At 27.2% G+C, this 17,252-nt stretch overlaps 1 protein-coding gene across 1 annotated transcript in view; it reads left to right on the top strand.

The window, feature by feature from the left end:
* The first annotated feature begins 449 nt into the window (after positions 1-449).
* LOC112688923 (cell growth regulator with RING finger domain protein 1-like) overlaps positions 450-17,252 on the top strand; it is a 32,943-nt gene continuing 16,140 nt past the window's right edge. Inside the window, exons 1-2 of the mRNA XM_025562351.1 lie at positions 450-559; positions 11,412-11,566. Coding sequence (XP_025418136.1) covers positions 450-559; positions 11,412-11,566 — 265 coding nt within the window. The remainder of the gene's footprint in view (positions 560-11,411; positions 11,567-17,252) is intronic.

Raw genomic sequence — 17,252 nt, 5'->3', positions numbered from 1 at the left:
CACACAGACAACGACATCGAACCGATCGAAAATAGACGCTTTTCCCCGCGGAAGTTTGGTTCGTTCAATCCCGACGGCAGCGTAACACACATTATTTACGTGTCGTTTTTTTTCCATCCGTTCGTGTCCCGTTCACTAGTGTCCGTGTGTGCCCGTCCGGCCGCCAGCGAGATCACCGTCATCGCGTGCCCGCGTCTTTTATGATTTGCGACTAATCGGAACGGGGCTCCCGTACCCCAGGAGCGATTTCTTTTTGAATTTTTTTCATTCGCATTTCTGTCCTCCGCCACGCGCAGTATCGCTTATCGCGCTACAATTGAACAAGGGGTACGCGGTTGTGCCAAGCGTTAAGAGTAGTACACGTAGTAGTGGGCCGCAGCGAGTGTTGCAGTCGACCGTTTGCGTTCCGTTCGTCGTCCGCCGCCGCCGCCGCCGCCGCCGCCGCCGCGATGTTGGTCGCCATGACTGCGATGCTCGTGTCCGTAGCCGAGTTCTCCAACATCCTGTCCGTGTTGGCCGTGCTCATGTGCTTCTGTGCCATGTTCTTGCTGATCATGAGGTAAGTCCGCTGCCCTCGGCCACCCACACGCCGAACAGCGCGTGCGTTTGTTGTTATTGTGGTTGACCACTACTGTTGTCGCGGTCGTGGTCGTCAGTTTCATCTCCCCGAACGGAGCACTCCGGGTTCCACGAGAATTCGATTTTGCCGAAAACTTTTAAAAACCGAACGGCATAATCGTACCGTTTAATTTTTTTTAATTTTCATTTAAGTCGATGCGCTGGCAACTAGTAGTGGTTCGAAGTGCTCGAAGTGGGTGGGATACGGAGGGGTGGCATCCCTCTACTTTTTTGTATTTACAGTTTTCATCCCTCTACTTGTTTTGTCTAGAATAACGCATTCCTCTTTAGACTTGTATTTTAAAATGATATACTTATCATTTCTATATTTTTATATAAGACATTTTTTTTTCAGTGAAAATAATTGTTTTTAACATTCAGGGCCGGGCGCCCGGCTTATCGTGTTGTTTAGTATAAGCCGTTTCGCAATTAGTATTATATCCGTATTTAGAGCCACGGACTAAGATAATATACTTTATGTGAACTATGAAAAAAAAAATAAATATTATAGGTACACAACGTGTGAAGAATGTTATGATAATATCAGGAAATCTGAATTATAAGGTATCCCTCCACTTATCTTGAGCCATTTCAACCACTGTTCTAAACCAACTTTTAATAACGTAACATTTAGTTAGTTGGTATAAAACATACATGTATAATATGCACACGCTCGCTGCGTGTTGCATTCACTTTTCATGGACATGTCGCGTTGACTTCACGACAACGTTCACGCAGTGTAACACTGTCGTGTTTAATGTCCGTACAGAGATGTTATTTGATATCGGAAAACGGCATTATGTAGTGTACAATCGCAATTCATGTGTAGAACCAGACATCCGACGATGACCTATTCCATTTTCGTCACCGATGATTTTGCAAAGACGGCTTTCGTGTCAGCTATTCAATTTTCGTCTCACGCTTAGGAGAACTCGGTGCAATCGTAATGTGATACCGTCGAATTCGTATCATTGTTTACCAGGACGTTGTAAACAGCGACTATAAAATTCTGATTGCAATGTCGATGATATTGATGAGATAATTAATAATGAGTCACCGGTAACAGGAATAATCCGTGACAAATCAATAACAACATCGATGTTCGTTATAATTTATAATGTGGTACGAACAATCACACTTACTGTGATTTATTTATCATCTAAATTGTGCTGACTTAGAAACGATAAGAATGTAATGCATCATGTGATGCAAAATTACTGTAAACGTTTTTATTAATTATTGATCTTACGTATTCGTCTCTCCGTGAACCAGTGCGTTATTGAGTTTCTCTTGGGCACAAACGACATACATTTGTTATGGCTGTAGCGTCCGCGACGAATAAACGCTAAACATCGCTTAGCTATAATGGCCTATTATAATTGAGGATGACCAAATCTTCAGTTTACCAATCAAATGTCCGTCTGAAAAACCGTATTCGTCGTGATTTAATCAAAATTGTTTACACACTTGTAGAACACATTAATAGTATGCTGTTATCGAAGACTAAAACACAATCGTACGCTGTTGAATACGTATTCGAGGTGCGAGTAAATGGGCTAATGGCTAATCAGTGTAATCGTGATACGATGTGGCTTGTGTTTTGAGAATCCCTAGCTGACAATCCCGTTAGACGGTATAAAATGCTAATTTTTTTTGGTGACCACAATTTCAGTAGTTTTACAAGGGGGAAGTATGATGAGTTTCTGTTTATCGTTGTTGTCCCCGATCGTATTTCCTGATGCGACAGCATATTGCATGTATACCACTTGAGGTTGTATAACATTCCAAAAAACGTTATTTTGCAATTAAAATTTAACAAGAAGTGCATTGTACTTAAATTCAAATTAAACACAAATATAAAACAGTATATTATACTGCTCTGCGTTTGAAGGGCAAATGTGGCAACGGAAATTATAATAATACACGCAATAGTGGAAACTTATGATACCGTGACTATTTTATGTGTCGAATAACGCTGACCAGGACGCACAATTGAAACGATTTAAATATAATTGTAATCTTTTGGACGTTTTAATTGCCAAACCGTTATTTACTCATCATAAATACCCGTGTCAATAAACTTAATTTTTATTACTCATTATACATGTTATACCAATTTAGCGTACCCATACGTGTATGTAACTCGTAAATAATATCCATATATAGAGTAGAACGAATAATATTATTATATTTGTTACATTTTCAAATCAAAATAATCTTAATGGAACCGTTAGACATCAATTATAGTATTAATATTTATAGATCGCATTTACTATGATATAAATTAAAACTAGAAAATATACGAATCGCTCGGATGGATAAAATTGTATGGGCGGAAGACACATGGTTACATAAATGTTTGCACATTGAGTATGATGAGATACTAAAAAAATGAATGAATGATCCAATTTGTTCTTTGATGGCTGTTGTACTTAATAAATAAAGTCTTTCTTACGTCCAAAAACAATCGCAATAATTCTATATTTCAATATGCTTTGATTTAGTTTGTTCATAAAATATTGGCATTTTATTTAGTTTGTATATTACGAATATATGGATGCCAAATGAAAAAAACTCAATATTTAACGTGTATCTTAGTGTATATACCTGCATATAATTGTTATTAAAAAATAATGTTCAGATTTTACTTTCCATAATTATGGTTCCGATAAAACACAATATATTATGGTATCAATATCGCGTAATAATATTCAATTTAGTAAAAATCACTTCTTCTAACAGTGAACTATAGTACTCCTGTATCGTATCGTACAAATCATTAAGTAGAGTATTTTATATATAAAACAGCAAATAACACAGAACGTTATGGAGTGTATAAAGAACTATAGTCGTAGTTCGTTTATAAATATATCGTCTTATTGATGATCAAATTATTTTTGTAATCATATTTTTATTTTTTTACTTCGTGGGGTTTCGATACGGAACCCGTCAAGCGTTTTTGTTGTATTATTATAATGGACATACCAATTACGTTTCGGTTATTGTGTTTATTATGACGTTGGTACGTGGAGAGGAATTCATGTATAGTAAATTTACGAGAACCCAATAAAAAAGTGTTCGAAGGCAAAGAATAAAAATTTATTACCATTCATGTTGTGTAGTTTGCTGTTTTCTCCCCCTCCTCCATTTATAGCGACAACCATATTATGTATTAATTTTTGGCGGGCGTTGATCCCGAAACGACAAAGGGTTCGTGTATTTACTTGACTGCCTACACTGGCGGCGTCTACCTACGTAATTGTAGTTCGAACGTTGGTGTGTTAATAATACGGAAATGTAGCCGATTATGTGGAGAAGTACAAGTAAAATTGAATAATACAACATGAATTTCGATGTTCGTGTTCGACGCTGTCAAAGACGTACGGAATGCCCACCAATGATTGCAATAAAAATAATTATTATACACTGAACTTTAAACTGTATTGTCAATGTTGTTACGTAATTGTTCTCATATTCCTACACGGTCTATATATGTAAACAGAAACTTCAATTAAACACTATTTTTAAGTGTTGAGTATTTGGACGAGTCGTCATGAATTAAATAGACATATGGTTGCGGTCTGATTGCACTATAATATTTCTGTTGCTAGATAGTCATCCAATGAATATGTGTAGTGTTTAGAAAAAAAAATTACTGAGGTTCGTTCGTTTTCGTCGAGGTCAAAATAATAATCACTAGAATAAAAATTTGAAAAAAAAATTGTATAATAAGTATAAGGTTGACCGTTAGGCGACAGTACACACTTCGATTTGTATGTAAATAATGTATGTTCGTTATATTACATAACTTATACGAAATACACGTATTCACGTGCACGTGCGTAGTAAACAATTAAAATAATCATTAAATAAGTAAATATAGGTAGATAAATAAATACTTTTTACACGCTTGTAATCGGATGATTTTAAATTGTTTTACATACAAGTTTTAAAATAAAATGTTACTATTTATATTCTTGAAACTACCACGGCACCGTCATTTCGTTCCTATGTAGCCACGGATAGGAGTAGTGCTTTTTAACAAAGGCTTGTTCTTCCATCGAAGACGCTTTAGAGATGATGTATTTATAATATTATTAAAAACTAACGATGCCGAGTGACCCACGTGACTGGCAATGCATACGACGCGCGACCGGTTATCGTCAGGTCAGTTTTCGTAACGGAATAATAAAGAAAGTCGTTTTATAATTCAAGTTTTTTTTTTCTGTGTGCCTGGTGTTCTGTCGCCATTTAAATTTGTAAATAAACGACTTTTATGTTAATATGCCGTATTGTGATTGTTACTGAAATACATTTCCTGTTAATTCTGTAGTTGAACTACATTTTTTCAAAAATTTGTATATGGACGTAAAGAAATTTATATAGACAATATGAAAATATAGTTACTAAAACAAATAATAAATAGTACCGTAATACGCTCTCTTTTCATCCACAGCAGACGTTTATTATTATACGAGATAGTTGTCAGCCCGGTTAAACGAGTCTTTTCATAACTGTAAGTAGTTGTGTCTATAGTTTATATTCATTAGCCTATACACTGATTGAACTGGTATGGAACGTTGACCCTCCTAAGATGTTATATTAACCGTGAACTTTCTATTTCTGAGACATGTGTAATGATCGAATGCACGTAATTCATTAAATTTGATCATCGGAATAGGCGATACCGAGCGAACTGGGCATTTAAGTTTTATTGCTGACGCCTACTATTTAGCCAGACATTTAGCTATAATTACCATTTTCGATAAAATTGACAACTCGCAATAAATTGCATTCAAATATACATCGTAATCGCTGTAAATAATATAAAATCTAGTTCTTGCCACATGCTGCGTTGTAGTAGTAATTGGTATGGTTTTCGGGTCTTCGAAACAAATTTCTACTCATTAATTTTACCCCGGAACGGAAGACCTTGAATATGCTGTAGATACTAGGTAAAATGTGAAATCTTACTACGAATAACGCGCGACTACCAGTTTAGAAACAATTATACATCATAGGTAGTTTAAAGATTTGGCCTTGTTTGATAGAAAGTTTAAATTTTTTATTTTCATATTATTTTGTTATTGATATTAGAAATTTTTTTTATCGATGCAAAATAAAAAAAATATTAAAGATTGAAATTCCTTAAAATATTTCGTAAGACCAAATTTATTACATCGAATTAAAGATAGGTACTACTTTTTGTCTATACACTTATAATACCTATAAGTTAGATTAATAAATTAGAAATTAATTTAATAAAACTGAATTGAACCACTTACAATTTGTTGTCCGATTGTAAATACTAGTTTTTTTAGTTAGTAGTTAAATAAAATTATATATATGTGTATATATTTGAATATGGGTATATTTTATTTTATGATTTATAAAATGAATGTTAAATCACTATGACATAATATGAAATTACTGTTTAGAGAAATAAGTGAAGAAGTGGAGGATAACGTCTATAATTAATTAAATTATAGTTGTTTTTGATTTGTATTAATTGTCAACAATAAAACATTATTTCTTTTCAGACCAACTTAATTGTATATTGTTGATTAAATTTCAAATTTTTTTGCCCTTGATGTATTTTATTTGTCTCTTTTCTTCATTATTATGTACTATTAGTTATGATGGATAATATATATATTAATTATATTTAATTATGGATTACATATAAACATACATATTTATAATTCTAATCTGTGTTTAGAATATACAGTTTTTTTTTTTATATTCGTGACTGCTTTGATGGTACAAATTTTTAAGTTTCAACTGTGTTTACTATGTTTATTTAATTAAAATTGTTTTCTACATCATTACTTCTTATATATTACTTTTTACGCATTATGTTTTTTTTTATGTTTTCATTTTAAAATGTTTATTTATATCGTTAGCATTTTATTCACTTAACATAATTCAATTTGTAATAATGTTATTTAAAATTCGTGTATAACATTATATTTAAACGTAAAAATGAAATAAAGTTGACTGATAATATGTATATTACTTTTTCTAAAAAATTAAACAGTAATACATGCGTTTTAGCAACCTTGTATTTAATATTCACTGTTATTTTGATGTATACTTTTAACAGTTATTAATTTCTTGTTGATTTCTCCAAAAAAAAAAAAAAAATTGAAGGCTATTGCTGGTCTAAATGGTCATTTAATTTGTTTTAATGTTCACAATAATCGAGCTGTTTTTTACCTATTTAATGATAGAGCTAGAAGATATTGAATGTAAATATTTAATTTTTAAGAATCACGCAAAAATCTAAATATTTACTTTTGAACGACATTGATGTTGTTTATCAAATTAGCTTCTGATAATCGTAGTTTTAAATCGTAATTGAATACATATGTATAGATAGTATATTTGTATATTTATGTACTCTTTCGATGAGTATGTATTAAATAATTTAAAAAAAAAAATTGTTGGTGTTAATTTTTAAACTTTGTAATTCATTGGTTTCAATTTTTATGTTAAAAATTATTATTAAAAATAATATTTAATGATATAACTGTTCGTATTGATATATCAATATTAATATAAATTTATCATCTTAATTAATACACATCAGTGTAAATTAGTAATAATTATTGTCTAATTAATATAAAACTGGTATGTTCGAAGAAAACAGAATACTAGAAAACATGCATTTAAAGTAGTATTACATTGAACTATATATAAATAGGTATTTGGAACTATAAATAAATTAGTCTTAATTGAAAACTATACATTATGCTATATAATTATTGGCAAAATTTTATTAAATCACGTTTATAGATTACTATAATTGATTTAATGATAATAAAGATAATTATCGAACTTAAACATGTTTATAAAATATTTTATTTCGTATCTAATAAAACGGTAGATTAAATTAGTATCATTTTTGATTTGACTTACTTTTCATTAAAATAAAATACCCTTTTTTTATGATTCATAATCGGTGAAATTTTAAAAATGTTTTTAATTTTATAATCTTCTATGAATCCTGATAATTTTAAAAATGTAGGTAAATTGAGGTTTATTTGAAATGCATCTTTGTTATAATTTGTGGATTATTTACTCTTGATTTTTTTATTTTAAAATTGGAATGATTTTCTGTGAATTTATCTCAGTATTTTGACCTTGTTAGAACTATATGATTTGCAGTTATTATTTATTAATATTGTTTTTAAATGGTATTGTAACGGGATATTATGATCATTTTAAAGGTCAACATTTCTTGTATAGTTTTGATAAGTTGCTATTGAGTGTTGTACTTCTATTATGACTAGTTTAAATTTAGGAAAAAAGTGACGGATAATATTATTTAATATTTAAACAAAATTTCTGTTAGAACTTATGATTGTAAGTTAAATTCAATATTTTATTTGCCTATTATGAACATCGGAGTGTTACAAAATCATTTAATTTTAAATATGATAAAGAATGGTTTATAATTTATAAATTATTGTATTTATTCAGCTTTTTTTATTTGAGATTTTTATATTATTTATTTATTGTCTTTTGTATCATTTGATTACCCATTTTTTAACAACTTAATTATGTATTATATGTGTTTTATATATTGAAGTGACGACATTGATGAGGGTAAATTTACCCTAGTATGCTTTTAATTATTTCATATATTACTTATAATTTTTCGTATTGACTTTAAGATTTTTCCATAGGCTTACAAATTATCTGCTCTGATAATAAAATAATTTATTTCATGATTAAAATTATAGGTATTACATATTATATATAATGTTACAATTCAAACTATAGTCTATATATATGTATATTAATCTGTTAATTATTTTAACAGTTAAATACTGAAATTATTAGAATATAAAAATAGCTAATTCTATTAAAGTTGTCTTTAAATTGATTTTAACTCTTTATAAAATTACTCATTTTGAATGCATTAAAATAAAATTCTTAAAACTGATAACCGATAATTATATTTTATTTATCCTATTGTTTTAAAATGAAAACTACTGTTTAAAAATATAATATAATTTATTTTAAAATCCTTTCAGTCATAATGGTATCATTATGAAATCACTATTTATTAATTTTTTCCCTCATTCTAGTGTAGTGGTATAATATTGAAACCACCATTAAATAAGTATATTGATAGTAGAGAAGTAGAGAATTATATTCATGTATATATTGCTTAAAATTTGATTTGACTCTTGATTCTTTATTCATAATGTTTTATTTTAAATACCGTAATATTTTATGGTATTACATTTTAAATTAAGACTCATGATTTATCTTATATCCTATAAAAATATTTTTTCATAAATATATGTAGAATATAAAAATTATAACTCTATGATAGTATGTAATATTTATGTAGATATATTTTTTCATAATAAAATCAATATTTTTAGTATTTTAATATTTTTTTAATTTAAATGTTAGATAAATGAAATATTTCAAATATTAGTTTTATGTTTTTAACGAAATGTATTTATGAATATTGGTATAAAAAAGTTTTTTGTAACATTTCATGGAATTTAGCTTACTTCCATAACCTGTTTAATTTATTGAATTATATAGTTAAAATGTTAAGAAATAATTTAAAAATGCTGTTGTAAAAATAGTATAAAAAGTAATAAAATTATTTATTATGCATTTTATTGTCCACAAGAATTAGGCCGGGCGCACATTGAGACGCAGGCGACGCAGGACAGCACAGCGTAGTTTTCTGTAATCTATTAGTTAGAACGTACTAACGCATATTGGGAGGCATGGCAAGGCAGAGCAGTGCTGTGCCTGTGTCAACCTGCGTCATGCAGTGTCCGCGACACAGATAACTACACGCGCCGGCTTAACATAATTTCCACCTTTTTAAATTCAATTCAATATTTTATTTTTTATTTTAATTTTATTACGGAAGAATTTGTGATTGAAGTCGTCTGACATTACATTCGTCTTACATGTCAAGTATATGAAGACAAAATAAAAAAAAATTCCTTTTCCACAATTTTTTTACGTGTGTTTAATAAATATAATAAAAAAAGTTCAGCAAATTTATCCGTCAGAAACTGATACAGAACTTAAAATGTATTACATTTTCTGCTATAATTTCGCTCATGACAAGTGAACGGTGGCACAGAACTGTGTAGTAATATGCGCTCACATAGCTCACACAGTATTTTCTGCGCTGCGCTGCGTCGCCTGCGTCTCAATATGCGCCCGGCCTTAATGTATGTAATATATTTAATAACTTTATATGATAAATTGCATTATTTTTAAGTTAAGGTTGGGTCAAATATAATATCTTAAAAAACGGTTAGACATTATTTAATGACCTCTTTATTTGTCAGGATTTAGCGACTTGCATTAACATTCAGATAGTTTATTTATTTTTTAGATTTTCAACGGAGTATTGGAATTTATTGGTTGTACAATGATGTGTGTTTTTTTTTATTTATTTTTTATTTTTGTGTCTGTCATCACGTTTTGGGGCAGTAAAAATGCTTCGATTTTCTTAAATAGCAACTTTTCTGAAAGGAAAGTGAAGGTAGATAGTACTTTAGCAAGTCAAAAATCAAACTTTTTCAATACTTTTAAAAAGCATCGATAAAAACCATAAAAAATTACGAAAAAAAACGGGAATTTTTACGCAAAACCACATTTTGGTAAACTACTTTTTTTTTAAAATGCTCTAACTCAAAAACAAAAAACCGCATACACTTAAAATTTTCACCAAATATTTAAATTATCATTTTCTATACATGATAATATTTTCAAAGTATTTTGAAATTTTTTGACTTATTTATAGACAGTTAAAATTTCGATTTTTCTAAATTTTTTTTTTGAAATACCGATAAAAAATTTGGCTGTAAGAAAACTCTTGAAAACTTAATGCAAGATTTATTATAAATTATACTTATCGAAACTAAAAAAAAATTGGAAATCATTCCACACAAATTTTTTTTATAAACCCATAAAGGTCCATAGTTGTATGAAATAAGTTAAAATAGCGATAATTTGCATGTTATTTTGTAGTTAAAAATTCATAAAATTTTTTTTACTTATACTTAAGGTGTACAATTTTAACACAAGGTTATCCATAAGTTATTCTTCTAATAACTTTAAAAAAAATTCTACCAGACTTTAAGGAAACATTTTTATGACCGTTTGAAATTTAAATTTTTACGAAATTGTATAAAATAACGATTTATCCTCAAACGATTTTAAATATTTGTTATTAATCAAAAAGTGAAAGTCGCAGAAACTTATAACATACTAGTTATTAATTTTGGCATTTGCTTTAAGTGTATTTTTTTCAAAATATTATACTGATTTTTAAGCAACTTATAAGCAATTGAAATATTCGATTTTTCCTAATAAAATAATAAGAGTCGTTTTGACTCATTTTTTGTTAATTAAAAATAGTTATATAGGATATTTATATAGAACTTATATCCAAATAGAACAATTTTGGAAGACTGCTTTCTATATATAAGATTATTATAATGTAATAATAATAATAATAATATATATATATATATACATACATAGGTATATAATAATATTTTTTCTATGTATATCTAACAAATCATCTTTATTCAGAATCGTTATTCGTATACAATGATACCTATCGTTGCATTCAAATTTAACAAATCCATTGTAATGACCTATTCTAAAAACGAGGTGCACTCCACTCCCTATTGTACAGCAGATCGAGGCTCATCCGGTTCTTTTTATTTATTAAAATAAGCTGTACATTGATTGTGCATTAATGTTAATAATTATTTTTTTTATTATTTTAATTGTAGGAACATGACAGTATTTTGGCTGCACGGCGAAGAACTAATGTTTGGTGGCAATGCAGTACATCCAGTGCAACAAAGGATACCACAAATGAAAATGATGAAAGTTCACATACCGTTCACGTTCAAATTACATGAAACTTCGAATTCTTCTTACTCTGGTGAATATATGTAATTTATTACACAAGAAAAAAAAATTATTAGAAGTAGGTACCTTTATTGATACGGTCCAACGTTGATGACGTATGTTACCTAGGTGTGAAAATTTCGAGTGAAAAGTATAAAACGGTATGGGTGTAAAAGTAGAACCCTGGACACCCCACGTCAAGCGTAGGACTGAACCACCAATTATCTTTTCATTCGTCATTAACACTTACGTAGCAAAGGGGTGTCCGCATTGTACGGCTGAGGAGGGATAACACACCTCGTCAATAGTTTATCAATTAAAATATTTTGTTTTAATCTATCGTTTTTGAAACGTTTATTTTCTATTTATTTTTAAATTGTCTTCGAAGTAAATTTAATAATATTTATGTTCCAAATATTTGAGACAACAGTCATTCATACAGTCAATACATATTTATATCACTTTCTTTTTTGTAGTTAGTAAAATTTTAGTGTTTTTAAATGAAAAAAATTAGAGATTTTTTTTATTTTAGTTAATTTAAATATTTGGTTAATTTATTGATCAATTTATATTTATATAATAATATTATTTTAAATATAAAATTTTTTTCAAATTAAATTAATTGTATTTATATAAATGTTAATATTTCTTTGCTAACATCGTTTAACAATTTGCTTCGGGGCTTGGGTTTGCTCCTTTGGACATTCCTTTGTGCATACGCTTTTGTTACTGTAAAAAGGACACACAAAATACACCTAATCTAACTGAAATATCCTGAAACTTTATGATCCATGAGTTTCTGGTTGAGCATTTTTTGTGAAAAATCAAACTATGGAATACATTTATTGAGAATCCTTGATTATATAATTCAGTATTATTTTAAATGTTGATATCTTATTACAATAAAGAAACAATGGTTAATTCTTCGAATAGTACTTTTACCAAGAATTTTGATTCAATTAAAAAATATATGTTTATTTATGGATGTAAACGTTTATATAGCGCAATAAGAATGTCCTGTGTTTATAAATCAAATCTTTTGAAAATCTTTTCGTAATTAATTTGGTTTCTAATTACAAAAATAATATTCGGGTATTTGTTTCCAGTTGTTGATGATTAAAAATGTATTGAACAGTAACACTTAATAGCTTCATTTCGATTATTAAAAAAAAAAAATTTTCGTGACTAATAGATTTATATTTATTCAAAGGTACTGGTTGACCCTCGTTTTGTATAGATATAGAAACATACAAAATTACATATTATCCTATTATAAACTGATCCTTGACTTTTCATCATATCACGTAACATTTATTCGTATTTTTGCCTCACGCGTACTTAATAATTAAGTTATAATTATTATAACTTATAATAATATATTCATTATATAAATATGTTTGAATATTAATTGGAAGCCAACTTTAGTTGTATGTTATGTCTGCGTTGCTTTTAAAAATGACTAAAAATATTGAGCTTTTTGTTTAATGAATTTTTTTGTTAATTTTATATACACACATTTTATATGAAATTAAATATATATATTAATCACAAGATGTTTGCCTGTTGTCTGCAATGTTCGTGATCAATATCGATCTGTTTTCATATAATAAATACAAAATGTTTAAATATTTTTCTTGATAAACATACTTAAAATGTGTTAATTTTTAACAATTTTTTTTTACAATAACAATTGGATTCATACAATTATATATGATTATTTGAACCACATTGATTCATGTGGATGATTATTTTATCGTTAAGCCCACTGGATTCTGGTTCAATAAATGTTTACTTTAGGTGAATATATTATATTATAATAGTAAAATAGTTTGTAAATATGAAAATAAAACAATTACCATATTAATTTGTGTTAAGTATTACTTTTAGTGTATTACTGTATAAGGAATATATCAGTGTTGTTTAGAATTTCATGTATATTCAATTATTTATTGAGTTTAAAATCGGGCATTTTATTTTTAAAAAAAACTTCTTGTGGTAAATTCTTATAGACATTTTCGAAAATGTATTTTATATATTAATTGCATTGAAGTTTTCAAGCAAAACTAATTTTGATTAAAATAAATTTGTTTTTTAAGATTTTTTAAAAGTAAACATTTTTGGAGTTGAAGAAATACTTGTTGTTCTTGTAAATAGTACATCTAAGTTAAATCTTATTTACATTTTAAACTTCATTCCTTTATACTAATAGTATTAGAACTAACTCAACTAATAGATATTTTTCATCATTACCAATTTTATTTACTTCCATAGAATTCTATGTACTCATCAAACGTCATAGGAATGCCAACTAGTGTACTGAAATAGTAGTGCTTCAACACAAGATTAGACGCCAAAAATCATGCATATTATTTGTCTAATGCTATTTTTATAAATTATTATTTTGTTCATTGGCTTATAATATTTAATTTATTTGCAGTATATGACAAATGATTATATGATTATACTATTCTTATTTTATTTAAAATAATATCAATCTGATTATAATTACTAGATAATTATTTTATATAATTACAATTAATTAAAGATTTGTTTGTTTTACTTAATTTTTGAATTTGTCAGTTGTATTTTTATTTAAATAATTTGATATGCTAACATCAAATTATTATCATCGTTATTGCTAGAATTGACTAAAGCCTTCAAAATAGTGTATTTTATTTGATAACTGTTAAAATTTTATCGAAGATTTCATCTATTAAGTTTTAACATATTTTATTTGAATTTTTTATGTTGTCTATTACATTTTTAACTTGATATAACTGGTTCAAAAGCTTTTTGCATGTAATTTATAAAATTATTAATTATTTAGAAATATTATTAACCATAAATTATTATGATTTTGAAACGAAAAAATAATTTAGAAAACATTATTTTAAAAATCTTGTTATTAGATTTATAATAATTATTTAATAATTATCTTCTTTGCTTTGATTTATTTAAATAGTATAATCTATTTTTAAATTATAATATATAATGATATTATAATTATATACTTACAATCTACATTGAGATGTATATATGTATATTAATATTTATATTATATCATGGTATGCGAGTAGTATTCTCACATTTCACGTGATTAATGATTTTTGAGATAACCATGTTTTATTATTTACGTGTCAACATTTGATCTTTAAATTCTTTCATAATTTAAGTTATTAAATAACTAAATTGCTTTTTGTATGTATGTCTATGAATATTGTGTATATGTAAATACTTACTATTCTCCCTTGAATTATCATCATAATACATAATATATGTATGCTTTACGTATGTCCTCATATTTCGAAATTATATATTCGCAAAATACGGCATCATAGCAAGCCAGTTTATTTTGCTAAGTAAACTAAATACCAAATTAATATTTGAATTTAATTTATTAAAACTAAAAATAATTAAAAATATATTTTGCAGTGCAGTTGAAGAGAGAGCACAGTTTAATTTATTCATCTGAAGTATAGAATTCTAACTGAGTACACCAAATATTTTGATTGTAGCACAAGCCAAGAGATGATAGTACTTATTATTAATTAGTATTAATAAAATATTTTTTCTTGTAGCATTAACAAAAGCATTGGTGTCATCATAATTTGGCGCACTTTCTTAGTTTTAGAATTATGCAAGTATAAAGTTTACTTATTTTGTGTTGTTTTTAAGGTGGTTTTTTATAATAAAGCTTTAAAAAAAGGGCTATTTCTGATTTGGTTCCGCAGAGATCATGAAATCCATGAACTTAAGAGGACTAAAGTCTGTAGCTGTAATTTTTCCTTGTTTAAAATAAACAATTATGAACTAATTTATGCTCCCTTTATTCTACAAAAACAAAAGTTGCTAACTCTTTTCGACTTATTTCTTTGCGCACTCTTTAAATTCAGATCTGGATATATTATGTTTTTTTGTTACTGGGTGTTAAAAACACTGTATATTTTTTTCTATATTTGCATATAGTTAAGTTATCATATTATCTATCAATATTTATAGATTTTAGTCTTTCCACAAACTATGTACTTATTATCAATTAATTCTTATGTAATTAGAATTTGCTTCCGTACATTACATAGCTATTATTGCTTAGTAGTGTTCCTATTTATAACTCAATCTATTAACTCGTATGGTTTGTATTATTTTTTAAACGGCTTCTGTAAAATATTTTTATAAGACTGTTTATTCTAATAAAATAACTTCAAAGTTATGCTGGCATATTATTACTATCGTAATTTATAAATAACAATATTTTGAGTTAATAATTTGACTAAATTTACTTATCTCATTAAGATAAAATATATTTAAGTACTTGAATTATGATGCTACAATTTACAAAATCATATACTAGAGCCGAATGCTCTAACGTATAAATAAACCTATTTTTAAGTGAAATTTTTTTTTTTTATGATTTAATTTTTTTTAATAAAATTTTAGTACTAACAATTTAACAACTAGAAAAAAAAAATAATTACCCTGTTATCTCTTATAATTATAGTCTTTGGTTTTTTAGTTTCTCAATAATTCAGAAATATGTACTCCCTTGAGCTGTAGACTTTAGCTATTTGTTTGACTGTATGCTATTTTTTATTAATGAATCAAAATAACAATGGAAATGATTTTTTAATGCTTAAAAAAAATCATGAATGTCTTTGTTATAATTTAACGACATGTAGACATGACAAGAATTATTATTCATACAAATTGACTTATTGAATATCAGTTTATCGAAATTTAATATTTTTTATTTTTATTGGAGGGATTTTATAAAATACTCCTTGAAAACTTATAATCAAGTAAATATTTATTTATTTATTAAGTCATTATTTAATCATATTCTTTGATCAATACCATGAATGCTTATATTTGTTATGATACTATACAATTTGGTTCAAATTTAATTTTTAACACTAAATTATTAATCAAGAACTAAAATAATTACACAGTTAATAGGATCTATATGCAAAATCAAATTAAAAATGCTACTACACGAAATTTAGGTTTATTGTAAACAAGTTTTGAAGTATTCACTATCCAACTTGATGGTAAACCATCGGTAATCTGATAATTGAGAAAAGAAAGTTAATAGAAAGTGTTTTTTACAATATGTTATTATACTAATATAATCGAACTATATACGTATGCTATGTCTGACATTATATTTGACTCCACACAAACCTGATAGTTCTATTCTAGAAAGTGTATACTACTCTGGTACAGCTATATACATAAATATTTGAGTATAGAAATATATTACATTAACATGAGTACCAAAAATATAGTTGTATATTTTCTATTTTAGTTTACAAATTCAAATCGTCTCTGATTTTGCCTAACTCCACTACATTGGATTCTACTTTAAACTAAACTAAAATACTAATCCTCTCATCAATAATATGTTACTCCTTACATTTCTGATGAATTCCTTCGCAGGCTAAAACGAAACTGAAACCGTGATCTTTTTTCTTAATCATCTTAAATCTAAGTGATAAATGTTAAGAGGTGTTACCAATGGGGAGTTTCTCTAAAATTATTTTTATGTTATGTTTAATATATGTATACCTAAATTATTCAATTTGTGAATTACAAATTGTTTTTTTATTCTATTAAAAAAAAAAAAATTATTTTAAATTTTAATAAATAATATAACAATTGTTCGTAAATTATTAATTTAATTTTACATAGCTACATACATAAATATGCGTGTACGTAACGTATAT

The sequence above is a fragment of the Sipha flava genome, unplaced genomic scaffold (assembly GCF_003268045.1).
Source record: "Sipha flava isolate LNK unplaced genomic scaffold, YSA_version1 41_pilon_pilon, whole genome shotgun sequence".
In the NCBI taxonomy this organism is placed as follows: domain Eukaryota; kingdom Metazoa; phylum Arthropoda; class Insecta; order Hemiptera; family Aphididae; genus Sipha; species Sipha flava.
The sequence above is the reverse complement of the archived record's forward strand: the minus strand, read 5'-3'. Positions and strand labels throughout refer to the sequence as shown.